The sequence below is a fragment of the Takifugu rubripes genome, chromosome 15 (assembly GCF_901000725.2).
Source record: "Takifugu rubripes chromosome 15, fTakRub1.2, whole genome shotgun sequence".
In the NCBI taxonomy this organism is placed as follows: domain Eukaryota; kingdom Metazoa; phylum Chordata; class Actinopteri; order Tetraodontiformes; family Tetraodontidae; genus Takifugu; species Takifugu rubripes.
This window is the reverse complement of record NC_042299.1, coordinates 11,884,992-11,905,492: the sequence shown is the minus strand read 5'-3', so window position 1 is coordinate 11,905,492 and position 20,501 is coordinate 11,884,992. Positions and strand designations below refer to the sequence as shown.

Sequence of the window (20,501 nt, the reverse complement as noted above, 5' to 3'; positions counted from 1 at the left end):
AGGTCTAGATGTACTGTCCTCAGCTTTTTCTTGACTGGGCCATTTTTGACTATTTGAACAAGTTAAGACTGTTAAATTATTTATTTGTATGGAAAATGAAGTTCAAAGCCTTTGTTAAAGTCCATAATATGGACCTGATAAATAGGGATACATACGATTTGTTTTATTTGTCTTTTATATTCACAAGTCCAATTTTTCCTCCTTTTAAATAAGAATTCCATTAAAAAGTAAAGTCCAAATATCTGAGGGCTGTGATTTGAGCTATGCGCTTTGAGTGATTTTTCATTTTTATTCCAGTGACTGAATATTTACTGTGATTTTCCATCTTGACCTTTTTTCGTTTTCATGCTGTTTTGAAGGGAAATATAAGGCAATACATTTCAAAGTGATTATCAAGGATGATGTTATTCTCTGTGGTTCAGCTGGAAGTTTTGAAACGCGCATGGTCTGAAATTAGAAGACTGCAGGTATAAAAGCAATGTGTGCTCATAAATGTCGGCCAGGCTGCAGCTGAGTGGCCCTGGCTTTGAAACTTTGTGAAGAAGGCTGGAAGTTGTCTCCTGCTGCATCATAGTTCTTATAAGTGTCTAATATGGTTCCTGTGACAGAGTGGGTACATGAGAAAGAGGTCTTGTTTTACCGAATGCTCATTGTCCATTAAAAGAGATTCAGCATCAGAACACAGCATCTTTATACTCTTCCCGTTAAATACATCGGAACTGGCAGCTCATCAATGTTTCAAAATGCTTTAAAGAAGGTTCTAGATTAAGACGAGTGCATGGTGGTAAGTGTGTTTACCCCTGGTGTATTGTTTTTCTGGTTAAAGTGGTGAACCAAGGTCCTGGGACTCTCCTACTTCAAGCACTAAGAATGCTTTTCTCTCAACATTCTGGGTCTCCCTGACTCAGAAATGAGGTGCTGTTCCCCACATGACAAGAATACTAGTTCTCCTTAATGAGCCTGGGTTCTAGAGTGAGACGAATTTTACACAATATAGCTCCAAGGCTGCAAAACAAGTTATGAAAATGCAACAACCGAAGCCTTGTTCAACACCAAAAGTGATGCATAATAATTATAAACACAGAAAACACTGACATCATTCTTTTTTTTTTTTTCCCTGCAGTGATTTTATTACAAATTTCATGAGGACTTACAGTATTACAAGAGAATTTGTCTACATGCGAAAACAGAAAGAAGCAGAACACAGGAGTTTAACAAACTGGTAAGATAAGACAATCCACTGTTCACGATAAACATAAAAACTGATTAAGTCCTCAGGAGGTGGGAGCCGGTGAATGACTACGGTGCAGGCATAGAACGGCCACATTCACACTGACTCAGCAAAGGTCAATCCAACCAAGGCAAGATGTGCACATCTCAAGAAAACATGTTACAATTTTTATATGCCATCGGCTTTTCTCAGAACTTTTAGAAAGCTTCACTTGTATGTACATAAAACTGTACAAAAACATGGCATCACAAGCATTTTATCCTATATAAATATACCAACAATTAAGATAACTAGATTCTCTCTTGCAAAGACATTTTCAAGGCAATTATCTTGTTCTAGATGAACTGTGGAGAAAGAAAAGCTCAGTTAACTTTCAGTTCATTTTGAAGAGGGCATTTTGATCATGAGCCAGCGCTGACGCTTGAGAATGTTTTAAAAAAGAAAAAGCCAGTAAACACCTTCTACCGATCATCTTTGGAATCCATGCTCATATATTCACCTTCTCAACGGACTCTGGGGTTGTGATCTATGTACACTACACCACTGAAAGATTTCTATATTTTTTTTCCCCTCCGACACAACCAGTTTTGATCAGCACAGGAAAAAAAAGGGAATTTGCTCGCCAAATTCTTTACAATAATTTGTCCATCTGTCCACGGAAATGATCACCATACAATACACACCACAGAGAGGCAAAAGATACTCAAGTGAAGTCAACATTAAAATCAAGGTTAAGTACAAATCAAACATTATCCAACAGACTTTTGGGTGCCGTTAGGTGCTTCGTGTTGTCCTCTTTGATCAAGGGGGAACCGGTCTGTGTTTGACGGAGTAGGAAACACAGTTCATTCAGTGTGAGTTCAAACAGAGGGTCAAACCCGGTGGTATATTGTTCCGGGGCTGCCGAGCAGGAGGCCGTTATTGACTGGAGTCCCACCCGTTAGGAGAGGGCTAAAAGCAGCCCAGACAGATCAAACTCCTGCAGTTCCTTCCGAGTCACCCCGTAAGCTCAGAGAAGGAAGGATACATTCTAGATTCACTAAGGTTTAACCCCCACAGATGAATCTTGATGCAAAGCAGACGTGAATTGTAATCGAGTCAAAGCGTTTGAAAAGATAACATTTTGATTGGAGCCGCGTGACACTGGTTTTAGCGCTCATTCCCGACTTTTCACTTTGTTAATTCCAGGTCAGTGATCCTATCTGCACTTCATATTCATGAACGGCTGTCCACGGCTCTGGGAATGGTGCAAATAGGGAAGCTGTTAGGGGGAGGGGTTTAATCACAGTGTATCATGGCTGTTGTTTAAATTTTATTCCAGTTGCTAAATGGCTTTGAAAATGGCATAATGTGCTTTCTCCCCTTCAAGGCAGGATAATCACCCATCTTATTTAATCATGGCCATGTCCAGCAATTTCCATATGCTTCCACTTTAATTATTCTGAACGTGGCTTTCTACGACGCCACGATCAGGCGAGTGCAGATAAAAATACCTCCTTAAACTGATTGTAGCTTTGCGGGTGGATTTGCATTATCTGGTGGGTGCCTTGTCCTGGGGGTGTGTTCACACATGCCCCTGGCTCAGGACTCATTACTCACCATAATTAGGAAACGTCCATTATGGGTTCTCTCACCCTCACTCACAGACTGAATCTCACTATGGAACCAAGCTGCAGAGGCCAAAGGTATCTACAAATCTAATCAAATCAATGTTTAAATCAAAGACACCTGCTAAGCTCACCAACAGTGTAAGGCAGGCTAGTGTTGTCATCATTACCATCCAATTACTGTCTAGTACAGTGTCCTTCAGACATATCCTTCAGATTCACTTGAAAAATCTTTGTAAAGATAAATGAAGCCCATGGGCATGTCCTATTTACCCCCCCACCCCCACCCCTCTTCTTTTCAATAGCCAGAGGAGGGAAAATGCCTAATAATTTATGAAGCGTGCTGCCCTCCAAACAACCAAGATCAGAATCATAGCAGGAGTAAAACAAACTGACTTCTACAATCTAAAGTTCAACCTTTTTTCCTGTCTGCGTTGCGGTGCTAATGCTCTCAATCTAAATATTTATTCTGAAGTCCCATGTGTTTTCCAGAACAATGTTTCTTCAGCAAACAGACACATCCGACCACTTTGTGAGAATTGAAAGGGAAAAAAAAGTCTCCGATGCAGTTTACATCGCAGGGACGGAATTTCCATAATATCGGCGGAGGCTCTTCACACTCAAGCGCCCTTTCATGTAAATATCTTGTCAGAGATTGTGAGGGAGAAAGAATGATGGGCTTTAAGGGAAAAGGTTTATAGAGCACGCCAGATCGCCATGATAGAGTTTAAAGTGATGCACTGGTGGGATTCCATCATCGCGATGAACCACTTCTTTCAAAGGAGGCCAATCAGAATGTGTCAAGTGAGTCGTCTGCGTTTGGTCATTATGGCTCTGGGGTTTCTGTGGCCAAGTCAACCGCTTTCATGAGAAGCAATAGGTCACAGTGCTGAGAGTCAGTGAAACATAATGTCAGTTTAAATGTTGCCACACAGCTTTCTCTGCTGGTGGTGCAGCTCTGCGGGGAGTGGGGCTAAAGGCCATTCTGCTATGATTAGGGGTCAAAGGTGTGTGTGGGTGTGGGTCGGTGATTGAATGGAGCAGATAAATGCCTACCTCCAAATCAAGCTCGAATTGAAAATGGTCTCAATCAAGTCATAGACAGCAGCAGCTAAAGAAAACAAAAAAAAGCTCAAATATTCTCAAACTCTGAGACCGTTTCTTTTCCAGCCTTTGCCAGACAAAAAATATATGTTGAACACGCCATTCATGTATTTACAGCTCTGTACATTAAGATAAACCAATTCATTTGATTGTTGGTTCAAAGAGTTCTGCCTTCTGATAGGCGCTGGATGGCTCCCTATTTAATGATAGCTAATAATGGCACCACAGCACTGATCACAACTTTCAAATTCAAGAGATCACTTCACAGAATGGGACTTGGCTAACTACATCGATAATTACTCACTACTTAAGTAGCAATTGCCATCTGCATTTCCTTTAGATCGGTTTGAATCACATGAATACATGATTGAGTGCACCAATTAACTTTTGTGAAACTCTTCATAAATAGGTTAATAAATTAATCATTTAAGGAAACGATAACGAAGAGCAAGTGTTCATGCCAGTGTCCCGAGTCACAGCCTGTTACCTACAAAACGGGTGTTGGCATTAGTGTGTGGACGGCCTGTTTCTCTTTCCCAGTGTGTGTATCTTTTCCTCATTTGTGCACCAACAAGACAATGATCTTTCCCTCACAGGTATATTTCTCGTTTCGGGGTGTGGACGGTGGGGGAGGTGGGCGGAAACTCAGAGGCGACGCTGAGGGGCATCTCCTCCAAAGGGCAGTCCTGACTGGCATCGAGACCGCTGTTGGAATAGGCACTGCGCGACGGCGGGAGGCGCGACCGGTGCTCCTCGCCACCCAGCCTGGCGCTCCCGTTCGCCAGGCGTCCCAGGCTCCCCCTCTCCTGGTAAGGCACGAAGGTGGAGAGTTTCGGGGGGTTCCTGGTTTTGCGTACCGGGGAGGGATGGCCAGGCATCCAGCAGGCGTCCGAGTGGCCCAGCTCGCTGCACTCGTTTGTGCAATTTCCTGTCATTGCCACGTCAGGGATGGAACGGATATCTGTGGGCGAGAGAGAAACAAACTGTTCCATCAGAAAGGTTTACATTGATCTGAACATTAGGAAAAAATGAGGCATTTCTGAACAGAAATTGTGTCATCTCAAGCGCCCCCGCCCCCCCGATGTCTTTGCAGCTGTTGCTAAGCACTAAGCAGTCGACAGCAGTTGCTATGTAGCAGTTGCTATGCAGTGTGTAATGAGAACAACCATGTGTGCCGTCCACAAACTGATGTGTTGCATTCAGGAGATGGCATGCGGCATCTGTGTCATTTAGAAGTGTCCAAAAGCAGTTCTGGTACCTTTAAGATGGATCTCTGTATTGTTGAAGCTCCAAACTGAACTGTTTGGATCTGGACGTGTCACACGCAGTATTTCTGACCATTGTTGTATGAATGGTCTCTTTTATGTTGAATAAATGTCTCATAAATGTTCATTCCCTCCCACCCCGCAAAATGGATAAAAGCCTACAGACACATAATGTAGGCAAGGGTTGGTAAATGGCTGGTCCCCTTTGGGCAAAAGCGGCATCGAATGAGCTATTGATTGACAGTGCCGAAATGAGTTCCCTGCCCTTGATTATCATCCATTTTCTTTTTAACAGTTCCTAATTAAATAATGGATCCATGACCCAGTGACCTCATTTTAACATGCAAGCTGTGAGTGTCTCAAAATAAGTTGGCTTCACTTATCGGCACAAGAGCTGAATGTGAAGCTGCCGTCCGATGGCCCCGCAAATTTATTTATTTTTTCGGAGAACTGCACAGCTGGCATCTCAAAGAGAAGTCGGCCGACCCACCTGTTGAAATCCATGCATCCAACATTTCATGGAAATACCACTCGATTTATCTTAGTTATCCGCCCAGAGAGGGCGAGCGAATCAATGTCCCTGATGTGAGGAGCTGACAGACGAAGCGCTGTCTGTGGCGTCACCCACATGCAATGTTTTGATTGCTGTGATAAATTCACCGCGGCAACACCTCGAAGCCGTCTGGGGCATTAATGAGCGCGTCCGTCAGTGCCGCTCCGTCTTGTTCTGTGGGCTGCAGGACAACGCATGGGGAGCTGTGAACGCATTCAACAAGCAAGCGGAGGATTTGGAGCATGCGCCCGCGATTCAGACCCCCGCTTGGTCTGAGTGACGCAACCGCAGGAGATGCTGTTTTCAAAGGCTGTGACGAGGGTTCGGCGCTGATGGGGGGGATGGGGGGGGAGGGGCAGGGTTGTCGCTGAGCTTGGGAAAGGTGCCGTGTGCTCGTGACCAGTGGTGAGGTAATTATCCCACAATGCATCAGAATGCTGAGCATGGAAAAACTGCAACAAGGCTTCAGTCAATTGAGAGCCAAAGTAACTATTGAATAAACGAAAGGTCTTTGTCCTTATTTTTCTTTCTGGGGCCTAAAATATTTATTTCTCAGGAGTAATCCAAAGATAATTAGCCCACTCAAGAAGCGGAAAAGGCACAGCTTGATCTATTGTCCTATTGTGATTGTTAATCTCATTGTTCCAATAATCCCATATTTCTGCATGTTTAGGGTATTTGACACGTTTACCTTAGAAATGAACAATGTCCTGCCTTATTCATGAGTAATTACATCATTGTGATTCAAGCAAATTGTTCCCTCTGTTTATGACTCAATTCTTACACTTCGCTGTCTTCTCAAATTAATAAACTTCACATTATTACGTATGCCTGATTAAAAGGAGGAGTTCACAGCTCTGAGAGGCGACTGGTACAAGGTGTGTGCGCACGTGTGTGTGTGTGCGTCAGGAGTGTGATGCGCGGTGAGAAATGGGCTCAAGCTACAAAAGATCTCTGCTGGGAAGAGAGTTGGGATGAGGAGTTTGCTCCCGAGCACAAGCGCAGATGTGTAGGCATCTCCTCCAAAAGGATTTCACACTTGATTAAAGCCTCAGCACAGCTTCCAGGAGGGTTATATGCTACACCAAGCAGCTTCATGCAAACTTCACAGTGCTGCCGCACGTATGAAAATCAATGCAAGTGTAGGGGGTGGGGTGGGGTGGGGGGGGGTCATGTTTGTTTCTATGGGAGTCTAAACCCGCCATTACATGTTCGCTCCTAATGACTCAGTGTCATGCAGAGTCGACACACCTCACATTTCCCTGGTAAGCGCATTGCTTCCCCTCAGAACCATTCAACAGCACATCAATGCTGACCCAAAGGTCAGTAATGGATTTATGGCAAGTGTATTTTTCGCAAATACATAATTTGAACCTTTTGCGGCTAAAACAAAACATCTTGTGTAAAATTAAACCATGCACTGGCAGCCGGAATTAACGCCGCGCCGGGCTCGTCACTGTCAAGGACCATAAAATCGGCGCTGACAACTAAAAGCATCGCGGAGCTTGGCAGACTGTGTCCTTTTCTTCTGACAACGCCAGAGCTCATGACACACGTCGTCATAGGAGAACATGGCTGCTCTAATGCCAAATATTTTAGTAGCCCATTACCCCGTCTATTAAGTTCACATTTAGATTTTATATGCCTTTATTTTTAAAGTCAATTTGGCACCGCAGGTTGGGGTAGGCTTAGTATTATTACTACTACTAATAATCCATTGGTATGACAGTGCCCTATGAACAGAGAATGTTTGCTCACCGGGTCGCTGTAATATCCTTCAATGAATACTTGTATTTGTACTTTTGCACCACCCAAAACATCCTCCCACACGACCGAAACCCTCACTCTTTGGATTTTTGGTGGACGCGATGAATGAGGCAAATGAGTCACAGCTAAAGAGCCGACCAGAGGACTCAGCGAGAAAATTGGTATTTTCTCACCCACTCAAGCCTGTTTTCTCCAGCACCTATACCTGAAATAAATCTGCTCACACTCTGGAACAAACCTTTTAGAGTTTATAGTCTTGTATGTCATGGATGGAGAGCTAAGGTGGACAATGGAGAACAGATGGGCAAAGCAGAGCTCTATTATGCCAGTGACTGGAACAGACTGGCTGGATTTAGAGAGCTTGTGATTTGGTTTTGAGGAGCAATGACATTTCTTACTCGGCGCAGACTTTTTCTTCCTCTACACTTTGAGATGGATTGCACCTGTCGCTGTCTTTCTGTATATTGAGTCAGTCCCATCTGCTTGCTTAAAGCAATACCACAAAAAAGGGGGAGGGGGTAAGGAGAAAAGCAGTTATTTCCACCTTTCTCCACCTTCGGTACCACACCGGCGCCTTAAAGTGAATCATAGCGTGCCTTCCAAACACACCTCCACTGCAGTGGCATAACATGTGCTTCACAGTTACGGAGTGGGGGCACACAGAGCTTAACCCCCGGCTGACAGATATATGTGAGGGCTGGGTTTGCATGCTGCTTGCATCAGGGCGCCAGTGGGAGGTGTTGAGTGTCTAAAGCAGGCTTCCTCATCATCTGATCCCCAGCCCACGGGCATTGGGGGGGGGGCTGCCTCTTCCTGAGATTTCACACTGCTCCTCACTGTTTGATTGCAAATGGTGCCTCTCCCCGTCGGCAGCTTTCAAGCATGTGCGCCACACCGCTATGATCGATGGCGAACAAATATGAGAGACCCGGTGCTCGCAGAGGGATGGAAGGAGGGATTTTAATGGTACATTTGTGGTCTCTACAACCACTTTATGAGGGAAATGACTGCATGGATCCAAGAAACAAATGGGAAGGAGAAGAAAGATGTCAGATCTGCATGGATGTGATGGCACATAGCTACGAATGCAGCCATCCTTCTCGAAAAAAGGGGACAAAAAAAACGAAAGAATGGTTTTGTATTTCTTTAGCAGCGACATCCCGAGCCTTGTTATTCAGGTGCTCGGTACAGTTTCTCGCTGTAAGCACAAGTTACCAAAAACAGGTCTTGTTTTCCCTCCAGAGGGTTGCATTTTTTTTTTTAGGGGGGAAGAAAACTTGCTACAAGCACAGAAACAGTGTTGACATGCTCACATTCCTTGCTCATTGAAAAGGAAAACAAAAGAAGGGTGGTAGAGGGTCGGGGGGGTTTTTAACCCCGGGCGGGCTCTTTCAAATTTCTTGGCCAAAATTCGATTGTGGAGGCCTGGAGGCTTCGCTACCTTTGCTGTACAGCGAGTGACACTGGAGATACATCTGCAGCTCACCATATATAATCTATAACACATATTCATCATTCTTGTGTTTGGTTCTTTAACCGATCAACTCAATCACAGCCGCAGAGATAATTCTATCGCCGCTGGTCCTCAAGCAGCAGGAGTTCATCGCTTGGTGGAAGTGATGCGATCAATTCTCCGTCACGCTGCACAGAACCTGCTGTCGACACCGAAGATGTCAGTCTCCTTCACCGATTCATTGTTGAGTCACAGCTTACGGAGCGGACCGGGTCATCGAAGGCCAATGAGCGGCCGCGTCCTCCAGCAGGAGGCCGGGCGAGGCCCCCATGGACGGTCCAGTGGGTGACGGTTCCCCTTCCCATCCGCTCCGCTTTTGCCTTTGGGTTTGTTTATGTGAAGGCTGCCTTTTGTGTCGCTGGGTTTGACAAAGCTTAAGCACCTGCTGACAGATCACGCTATGCACCAGCTCCTTCAGCTGAGAAGTTGATATGCGATGTGAAATGTCAGCCGCTAGTGGGGTTTTGTCAGGACGCGATATGATAAAACGGATTCCGAACACCAGTGGAGGACATCAACATTTCTCAATGACGATGCAATAAACCCCTGACGGCGTTCTTAGCATGCTTGAAGAATGCACGCGATGTTAGTCAAATACTGGCTGAAAATCGCATCCATATTAAAAAACAATAGAAAACCAATCTGCCCACCAACAGTATTGACCAGTCCAAATAATGATGCTATAGCTACACCTGCAGGGTCACCTGGACCAGTTCCTGCCTGTTGATGTTGTTTTACAGTAATGACCCTCAGAACCAAAGCCTAGTTTATATCCAGGCTTTTAAATGGATGCACATATTGCTGAGGCTCTAACGTCATCAGCTTTCCTCTATACAGAAGCCCAAGGGGGAACTTGAATATTATTTTGTACTGGAATTTTGTGTTTTGTTGTATTTCCCAAAATGTTTTGATTAATCTGCGACTTAACAGATTGCAGTCGACTGCCAACCCACCGGGTTAACTCCAGAAGAAAAGATGCCTCCATGCTTGTGTCTAAATCTTTTATTAGAGCAGTCAGCCTGGATGATAAACAGCATCACTCTATATGCTGAATTCCATCTTATATTCATGCGGGGAACCCTTCGGGGAGGCAGAATAAAATGAGGATCTTGAGTTTGAAAAGCAACGGTGACATCAGTGCCAAATTTAGAAATTTGCATTTGTTCTTTAACCCAGGCAGGTCTTTTATTAACACGCTTCTCTTTTTTATCTTTAATGTGGCTGATCTGGAGCTGATGCATCATGCTGCAAGCACAGATGCACTGATCTCGATTTGAATGCTGCTCCTCACTCAGAAGTAAGAACAAAGCTAATTGCTTGACATTGCTAAAACATGATGATGATTTAATGTAATAAGACTAAAAGCTAACGACAATAAAGTGCACAGAATGTTGCCCCATTACTTCCAATAACATTTTTAATGTTTTAAAGCACTCACCAAAGTTAGCATGCTTAGGCTTAGTGTCTTTTGCAGGTGATAACTGATTCATAAAGCTAAATTGTTTTTTTAGGACTGCTTTCTTTGACAGTTTTTCACAGCAGGTTGGCTCCCTGCTGCTCGTTTCCCAATTAATGACTGCTTTTTTAACATGTTGATTAGTAGTTATATAAGTGATCTGCAGTTTCTATATATTTTCCTTAGCTAAATTAGCAAAAACTAATTTCTTTTTGGAGTACAGCAGCACATTGCTCATGTATCCAAAGCAGAAATGTAGTAATCTGCTGGCATTATCAAACTCAATTTCTCTCTCATCCTCCTTTTCCTTGTTTCCTTTTCTCGCTCTCCTGAAATGAGAAATCGCACATTTCCCATTCAGTTTTCTGTGTAATTTAATTAGAAAAGCTCAAAGCCATGTAGACTAAATCCCTGCAGCAAGAGGCTGTGACTGGACACCCAATAGACCGACTGGTTTTTTTTCTCATTTTATCTCTCCTTTAATTCCCCCCCCCCACACACACACCCACCCACCCCCTTTGCCAGAAAGTATAACTCTATTAAAGTATAACGACGTAGGTCAAGAGTGAGGAAGGTAACTTCACAGACACCAAAGCTTTTGAACATCTGGGATGAGCTCCAGAGGTCTGTTTCTGCCACGTTTTGAGCCATGAAAAAGTAATAATTAGTGGTGCCGCTCAGGGTAGAAATGGTGGGGAAAGAAAAATCAGAAGGAAAAACACCCTTTTTTTTAGGTCCGGGCTGAAATCTGGTAATTAGTCAATGATGTCATCGTAATTAGACGGACGGTTTGATCACGGGACCCTTCGCCGTGTTTGACACCAAGGTGAGGAGTCGTCTATTTCTGTCTGACGCTCAACTTTTCTTTCTTCTCCACATGAAAAGAACCATTTCCTGGTCCCTGCCTTTGAGGCCTTCCTCCCGCTCCCCTCGCAGTGGCGGCGTTCCACGGCTTCATATTAGCCGAAAGAAGATGATTCATTTTGCAGAAAACATTCAGACTGACTTTTTAATGTGGCTCTAACTTCCCTGTCCCCCGCGCGCATTAAGGAGGAAACACTTAAAGTAATGGACATGTTGTGTTCAGGCTGTGCTGCGTTGCTGATTTGCTCTCATCTTTTCTCTATTTTTGATATTTTTCCCTGCTGCCCACGTCCTAACCTGCATGGGAGAGCCTCAATTTAATCCATTACTGATTTCACAGTCTTGATTTAAAGGAGTGGAGGGCAGGAACGGCCATGGCAAATAACGTAGGCATGGGTAATTTTCATCAATGTGAAAATCAAAGTCTTTCATTTATATGTGATCTACAGCTCTAATTATTTAAAAAGGATGTGATTTTTCTTCTCGGATGATTTCCCCTGATGTTAAGTCCTGTGCACCCTTTTATGCCCGCTATCTTTCACTCATTGATCTCACTGACATACTAAATGGATAAAGTTCAAAAGCGCCCCTCTCTTTTTGTTTTGTTAATTCCTTTGATTTTCGCGGCCTGCGGGACCACAGACGGTCCGAATAAGCCCGAATGTACGTGGAAAAGCGGGAAAAAATGAATGCGTTAAGAGCTATCGCCATGGTGACGTATTCTCAACAATTTCCTGAGCCATCTGGGGCGACTTAGGTCGGCCTTTGGCTGCCGCCGCCGCTCATGTGATCGTAAATCACATCCAACCCAAAAAGGGAAACGAGGCGGCCGTGGTTGCTACTGGAGCAACGCGCCGCTTGGATTCTTTCCAGGCAAAACATCAGCACAAGTGATAAAGAGATAAACTTTAATACGCCCAGATTTAAATAATGCAGCCGCAGCAGGTGCGTCGTGTTTAGAATATGGTTAAACCGGCCGCATAATCTCTCCAAATCTGATCTTTTGGAATCATGTAAGCAGTCCATGCGGCAGCTAAATAACGGCTCCGGAGAGGCAAAGCTTTATTTGACCATTTTCGATAGATGGAGACTTGCTGCATGACTGACAATTCTCCGGGAAAGTCAGCATACTAATGCGGCCAGACGGAAAGCTCTGTTCCCACAATGCCCGAAACAGAAAAGCGCTGCATTTGGAGCAGGACAATTCAAATTTATGATGTGATGAAATATGAAAATTGCCTTTTTGAGCAACAGAGAGGCCACGGCAGTGAATTTACAAGATTGCTGTAGCCCTCCATATCCCGAACCAGATGATTGCTTTCCTGAAGAGGTTTTCATTAAAGAAACGGGGCATATTCATCTATACTGAACCTATAGAATATTAGAGAAAAACCAACTCCTGGTCTCTGCATGTAGACAGAAATGCAAAACACGATGGAAAGGGGTCCGTCGTCCCGGGCTTTGAGGTCAGCGCAGTGGTTCCAGCCACAATTCGCCTTCCTCGGGTGATCATCAGATCATTTCCTACTGTTTGACAGAGTTTGAGCTCCAGCCTGTAAAAATACGACAAATAAATTGCTGTTTCCATTCACACCCGAACCAGCTAAATCCAGCCTAAAAATACAGTTGACCTAATGTGTGAATGAGAAGGCGGATGAGGGATTAACGCTTCATTATGGGAAGGTTCTGGGTCATTGGAAGAGGACCGTGTTTTTAAAATACACCATCTTTTGTCTACATTAAAAGAGAATAACATAAATGTTTTAGCATATCAGTGTAACATAAATGGACAGGACATCCACTGCAGTGTGAGAGACGCATTAAAAATGAATGCACTAATGGGCGAATTGGGTCATGCACGTTTAAACGGATCTGTTTGTGACCCTGAATGCAGCACAATATTGTTCAATACTGAACATATTCATCATGGTTTTGTCTCAAGAACCACGGAAATTGCATAATATGGGAAAACAAACACAAATACATATGGCTGTATGGAATAATAAAAGCACCTGTGGCTGCTTTTGCCATCTATTTTCCAGCTCTGGCGGTGGCTGAGTTTGACGGAAGCTCATCTTTAGGCGAGACAGCTTGTCAAGATGAGTGACAAGTGTTTGTGGCCTCGGGAGAAAACCATGCGAGAGGTAAATACACAAAAGGGGGAAAACTGGGAAGTGGCCCACAAACATATGGACTCAAACAAGTTTGCTCTTTAATTTGAGCAAAAGGCAGACAACAAAAAGCACATATGACATGTACACGTGCTAGCTACAGAGTGCCCAAACGTCAAAGTCTTTCTAAATTACACCATTTTAGGTGTGAGAACAAACGTACTCTGAGCCAAAGATGAGGTTTTAAAGTGCACCCAAATTCCTGGGACCAGCGTGGGAGATGCATCCGAGGCTCCGGCAGCCACGCTTTTGTGGCCAATAGAGCAGTAAAATGTTTGTTAAGTCACATTTTATGCATGACACTGTAATATGCTGGGCCGTGGGGTTGAGCAAGAATAATTCAAGTCATTTCCACTTAGCTGAAGGCATGTGAAATATCGACTGTGTGATATACCATGTTAACACAAAACTGCAAATTAAGCATTGATCCATATGCCAGGAGGACAATTCCACTATATATAAATAAATAACATGGTGCAGCGAGAGCTGCTACGGAGTGTAGCCATCTTCATTAAGAGGGAACTCGGAAATATGCCGGACTGAGTGGAGCCACTCCTCTGACTCCCTGGAAGTCAGGAATTCATCAGCATTGCTTGGTACAATTCCAGTCCCTCAAGTGCCACCCATCATTGGGGCGCAACACTAGTTAGAGGGAAGTTTGGCAGCCCTCCCCAAAGCTGGGTTCTTCACCTGCTCTGTGAGTCAGAGCCGGGGGTGCCTGGGTAAGAGCCACTTAGAGGAACAATCTCCTTTCCTTATTTGTCTTCCACACTCATAATCCAACCCAACCACCAGCTACATGGACAAAGCATTCATTGGAACTTGGCTTTTCTAATTCCTGCTATACCATCGTCTACATGTACATTACCACCTTCGGACCTGCTGCTTCAGAGTGATGTCGGCCAGACTCACGTGGTGCGGTGAGAGCAGGCTGCTAGAAAACCTTTTTCTTTGCATCCCAAGTACAGAGTCATCTACATTTGTTAAAGTGAAACATCTAAAGCATATAGGCATACTGCTCACTCATTCATTTTACAAGCTTAGAGCTAAAACCAGACAGTTTTTGTGGCATGGTGGTGTTAAAAGCACTATTTATGGTCTCTAATGTGGGCTTAAATGTGTCACTTGAGGCATAATTCAAAAACACTCATCTGGGTTTTTGTCCATGTTATATTTATGGTGGCTAAGACCTGGAGAGCTAGCATAGATCGGACTTAGATATACAGTGTTTGGAAAAAACGTTCCACAAATCTACCACTAAATCAGTTAGGACATAACTCATATGACTTGATATGACTATTTCTCTGCTATTCAACAGATGTAAAATAGTGTAAAATAGCACGTTTCTTTTAGGCATTTTCCCCTTTTTTCTTCATCCTGACATGCTAAATGACCCCCAGTTAGACTACTACACCGAATAGGTCTCAGGCTATGATAAAAGCACAGTGTTTTTACCAGTGTTACCGAAGCCTGGGAGTCAGTTGGACACAATGATGAAACTACAGAGAAATCTCTTTTATGTTGAAAAGACGGGTAGTATGAAAGTGAATGAAAGAGGTGGATTTATATGTGGGATAATGGAGCACTATTCAGGTTCCTTCTAAATTAAATGTAGCTGCAAATGCGTAGAAATCACGGTGTGCCAGTTTACTCTGCGAGAAAATAAGGCACTTCTTTACAGCTACTGGTCTGAGTAATGATACGCATCTCGTCTACGCTACAGTGTGTGCAGGCCAAATTTGGGGACGGATGATCGCCACTGCCATTGTTATCGGCCACGCTCAAATTAGGCGAAGGGAAACCCAGACGCATTGCTAACCGTGAGACGCTGACACATCATCAGTCCCGTTTTGGATTCAGCTGCAGCGTTCCATAAAGTTATTACTGAAAGGGGCACGGTTGCTGCATTGTCGGTGGTGTCAAAGCCTAATCCAGGGTTGACACCTTTAATTCTGCTCCAGTTAGGCTCTTATAGTGACCTATTTATCTGAAAACAACAACAACAAAAAATGAAATCAATAGAAGCGGTGGAGTGGAGGGCAACACACAGCAGCCCTGTGAGCATGGCCTGAGCAATGTACCCGAGATTATGAGCATATTAATATGCACACTCCTCCTATATTCAATAATGTGGCCTGGCCGATCGTTTCTAACGCCACTCTTCTGCAGAAGTCTCCAAAACTGCCGGATCAGACAGGACTATTAAAGAATTCCATTACCATCGAGTTGCCATTTATTCAATTTCACCTCACCCTCCTTAATAGGCCATATGGCTGTGAGTCTGCAGGAGGGAAGACACCTGACACTGGGCAACCGGCCACAGCAAAATTCCTCCATCTGTGGTCAATTGAGGAGTGTGTAACATGAGTGTGTGTGTATGCGTGTGCGCGTGCAGATACTGGTATCTGTGCATACGGTGCACTCTGTTAATGCCTGCTTTCATAGCGTAGCCCTGATGGAGAAGCACTGAAAGCGTGCGTGATTGCAGCCAGCATTGGTAAAATGTCTGCTCCATCTACAGGCTTTATGTTGTTGCTCCAGGTCTATGGCGGGACCCCCCCCATCCCTTCAGATCACATTTACAGCTTTCCTCTCGTATCAAACCGGTATTCAAGAAATACAAATACTGGAATGATACCCATTCTTCTAGTTGTGTGTCATATAGAATGGAGAAAGCTTTCCCTATAGAGCCTATAAACAACCCACAACAAAGCATGCGAGTGTTATATCAAATGAAAACGATCCCTGTGGTCTATTTTTGGCTTTTAGTGCTGCTTCAGACATTGATTAAACCATTTATTTCATAAAACACACATTGCCTTTAAATTGCCTGGAAACCACTGTGTATATATTATGTGGGGAATTTATTCTGAACTTGCTTATTGGGCTGCACAACAGCAACGCCTACCTGAAACGGATGTCTCAGATAGCTGCAAGTGGCCATGATTGGGTCATTTAAAGCTTCAAGTGCTAAAGATTTCACAGTGGGCATCTGGGCCCTGATACAAACACAGGTTTTACATCATTAGTGTGGCTTATTGATGAGCTCAGCACTGTCAAAACAAGCGTGCAGGAGGCGTTCAAGGCTGCCGCTCAAGGTGGTCTGGAACACGATGCCTACCATCAGGTACTGAAAATTGTGTTTATTATAAAAGACTAGAAAGGAGGGGGGAGGATGAGAGGGAGGAGTCACGTGCACCTAAATCACCTTCCTATATTCATATAATGTCCAGCAGGAGGATTTTGTTAAAATGCAGACTAAACGTTAAATGAATGATGTCACAAAACTACAGTAACAGTCGATTGGCGTCGTTGCCAGGAAGCTAAGTGATTATCACTAGTCTATTAAAACCGCTTAAAATGTATTGAGGATTGGCGTTTTGAATTTAAACGTATGGAATTCCAATAACTTACGCAGCAGCGCGTGTGATAAATAAATTTGCTGGGATTAGCTGAGAGCTGGGCAATCTGCACCCAGCACAGACGAACAGAAGTGTAAAACACACACGGGGGGGAACTGAAATGGAGTGTGCTTTAACACAGCCTAAAGACAGGAATTAGAAGTGGGGGAGCAGCTGCTCAGGCGTACGGAAAGAAGATCTGCAGAAATTAATTGCTGCAGATCAGGCAGCATACATGACATATATCAGAAATGTTGCCGCTCTGGACCGAGTCTCCTCTGAATTCCAAAGACAAGCACCGTGGGGAATATGCTGATGTCTGCTTTAGTGAACCAGCGAGCCTCTCCACCGTCCGATCCAATAAAACCAGATCACATGACGTCTGTGAGATTCTGGACACTTCAAGTAAAGCTATCAGACGCCACCGATCGCTCTGGCGCTAATTAACATTAGCTTGGCTTGAATCGAGTTGCGCGAGATCAGAGCAGAAGCTTCATGTGTTCGCCTCATGTCAGACAAGACCAATGCAGTTGGAGTGACTTTAATTCCAATGGGCAGCTGGGGAGGGGGTGTCGAAGTCTCCTTTGCTGGCCACTGACGCGCCGTATGTAAATGTACATTTAGCAAAGTCGGAGTTCAAATTGTAGAACAAATCACGTCTGTGTCGATATTTCCGGGGCCCAGTGATGCACGGGCTGACAGCGAGGCCCTCGTATATTGTGTTTTATCCATCTCAAATGGAGGGACACGTCGTGCTCACCTTCCAATTTTTTTGCCTGTCAGTCATCTCGCCTGTCATGAATAAAGCCTCCCATCAGTGCGACCTGTCACTCTGCCACTCAAATGCTTACAGGAAAATAAGAAAAGAAAAAGACTTTTCATCTCTATTCAGGTGGAACCAGGGAGGAATTCCTCCATCTCCTTTGATTTCTCCGTCTAATCCTTCAGTTTACGTGGGCTCTTTGTTATCTCTCTGCAGGGAGAATCGCGTTTTAATGAGGTCTATCCTTGGTTAGTGGTTCATCTGTGCATCTCCTAGCGCACGTGCGCTCGTGGGCTTGGCGTCCTTGTCAGACACTCGGAGTCCCCACTATCATCACTGCTAACATCTCCCCCATGTTGTGCCGTCCTTTCATTCTTTAACTGCGGCTTCCCTCACAATCTTGCGCTCCTGCTGTTGACAACAAAGAGCAGGAAGCCACTTTTTGCTGCTGGAAAACCAAATGATAATGGAACTACAAGATTTAACGATGATGGCAAAATATATGCATATGTTTAATGTGATGAAAAAAACCACAATGTAATCTCATTGTGTTTAAACCTGAGCTGGTTTAGCTCCACCAGTACTACTGGAAGAGAGTGTAAATGTTAAAGCACGTCAGAAAGACTGGAATGAGACAGGGGCAGAGGGTAACTGGTCTATGCTGGGAGAGGGGGTGGATGGACTGGTTTTGTTAAGATAACGAGAGCCAAACTCGTTACACCGTTACAGTCAACTGGTTGCGTCAAGGAGGATCATGTTTATTTGAAGATTTTCCTCTTTCCTGGTTTATGAACAAAATATTCTCTTTTAAATTGTAGTTTTTTTTCAGCCCTCATATTCTCAGCCTTATTCAAACATATATAAAAGAATTAATGACTTGGAAAGAGACTCACTTTTATATGAAGTACAATAACGCTTTTGACAAAATGGAGTAGCAACAGACAAAATGGTGATTTTCTTTTGCACACCTCTAAACGCCTCCAGTGCTTGCTTTATGGTGCAAGCACTTAATGTTAATTAATGTAAAAGAAGAAGTTTTTATGGCTGAAGACAAGAATAAAAGACAAGAATAAAATTGTAAAAGTCCCTCCTCAGTGAAGTAACGATGTATATAGGCTGAATATGCCTTGTTTTAACATGGTTATATGGAGAAAATGCAGCCCATCACTTTTGAGATGGGATAAACTATGAGCTAATTGTTTTTGCTTGTTGTTAGCTTCACTTAGGATTAAAAGTTCTAGTTTCAGTATTTTTTGCTAATTATAGCAAGGTTACAGATCCACAGGTGCCTTATTTTGAAAGAACTAAACTGTATCTAAAGAAATGCAGAGATTAATTCCATTTCATGCAGTGAAAACCAAAAACAAGCAAATACATCCATATAAATCAACTGGGCGTCCTAACGGATCCTCACTGAGGTGCAGCTGTATTGACTGAAAAATGCACCGCGTGGATCAGCCATCATATTGCCTTTTGAAACTGGTAATAGGTTCTGTTTGTACCATGCGACAGATAAATGACTATTATGCCTCACAGGTCAATACTGCGGATTGATTTCTGCACCACAAATTATGGCTGCTGCATGCCTAAGCTGCAGTGCAACATGGGTCCAGCTAATGGCGAGGAAAGGCTTTAAGTAAACAAAGCGATGCCGGGGCAGATGCCACGGTTCAGATTTATTTAGAGGGCAAACGCTCCATTAGTTGGGCTTTTTAATTAGCACACTTGTGAGCGAGGGTCATTAACGGTGTCTGACAGGGGCCCCGCTGATGAGGAGCAAGGAGACGTTGCAAAAACCAGCTCTGATGCCGCCCACTGAAAAATACAACTTCGAAACCTGACAACGCCAGCCTGGAGCCAGCGTTCGCCCCTTACGACATCGACACCGTACCGTTTTCGGGGTGCTCGGTCTCGCCAATGCTGCCGTCTGGAGTTGTTCTCTCATAGTGGTCCTCGGGCAGGGTCAGAGGCCCGATGCGAGGACCAGACGACGACTTGCTGCTCGGAGTTTCTGACTCCTCCAAGCCGCTGTCATAATAGCTGTGCTGAGAAGCATCCTGCAGGTCCTGCACGGGGTTGGCGGTGGAGAAGGTCACGCGCCGATGGGGGTGCTGCAAACAGAGAGACAACAAATGAACACCTTTGATACGGAGCAAGTTTTTCATCTCTTTTACTTTCCTGTGGCATGACAGCGCTCTGTAGGTGCTCAGCGGGACCATCGGCAACTGTTACATCTCCAGACTCCATCATTTACGGCGAGTGAGGGAGGTTTTTCTGACCTTATAAAGTTCACTCCCCAAAGTCAGAAAATACTATTAAATATTAAACACGCCTAAATATTTAACAGCCTTTTGCAGAATCATTATTCCGAAGATTATATAAGATACATAAACAGAGGGAGGTTGTGGACTTCAGCGATAATAGCAACACAGCAGAAGGGACTGAATTACACAGGATGTAAGAACGTCCCCAGCGAAGCAACAAGACTGGGTCGTAACAACTGGGACATGTGTTTAAAGATGCTGTATGATACTCTGTACACATGTGGATAGAAACAATGATTCTGTGTAACTCGGCTAAAGTCAGAAAGCCGTGATCCAGGGCTCAATCTATGGATTTTATGACACCGGCGGTCAACCTTATCACGACTTCCAGATGGAAGAAAAAAAATGACTAATGAATATAAGACAAGAATGTCAACGGCATGTGCATTACTGTCATTGTCATTTCCTCAATTAAGCTCACAACCTGGCTTGGCGGTGTGCAGAGACACACAAAGAGATTCCCCACATTGCCCGTGCAAGTG

At 44.1% G+C, this 20,501-nt stretch overlaps 1 protein-coding gene across 1 annotated transcript in view; it reads right to left on the bottom strand.

Moving 5' to 3' along the window:
• Window positions 1-1,102: 1,102 nt before the first annotated feature.
• Window positions 1,103-20,501, bottom strand: part of pcdh1a (protocadherin 1a) — a 69,831-nt gene continuing 50,432 nt past the window's right edge. The window contains exons 4-5 of the mRNA XM_029848653.1: window positions 19,587-19,806; window positions 1,103-4,903 (exon numbers count right to left, since the gene is read on the bottom strand). Coding sequence (XP_029704513.1) covers window positions 4,533-4,903; window positions 19,587-19,806 — 591 coding nt within the window. The 3' untranslated portion in view covers window positions 1,103-4,532. The remainder of the gene's footprint in view (window positions 4,904-19,586; window positions 19,807-20,501) is intronic.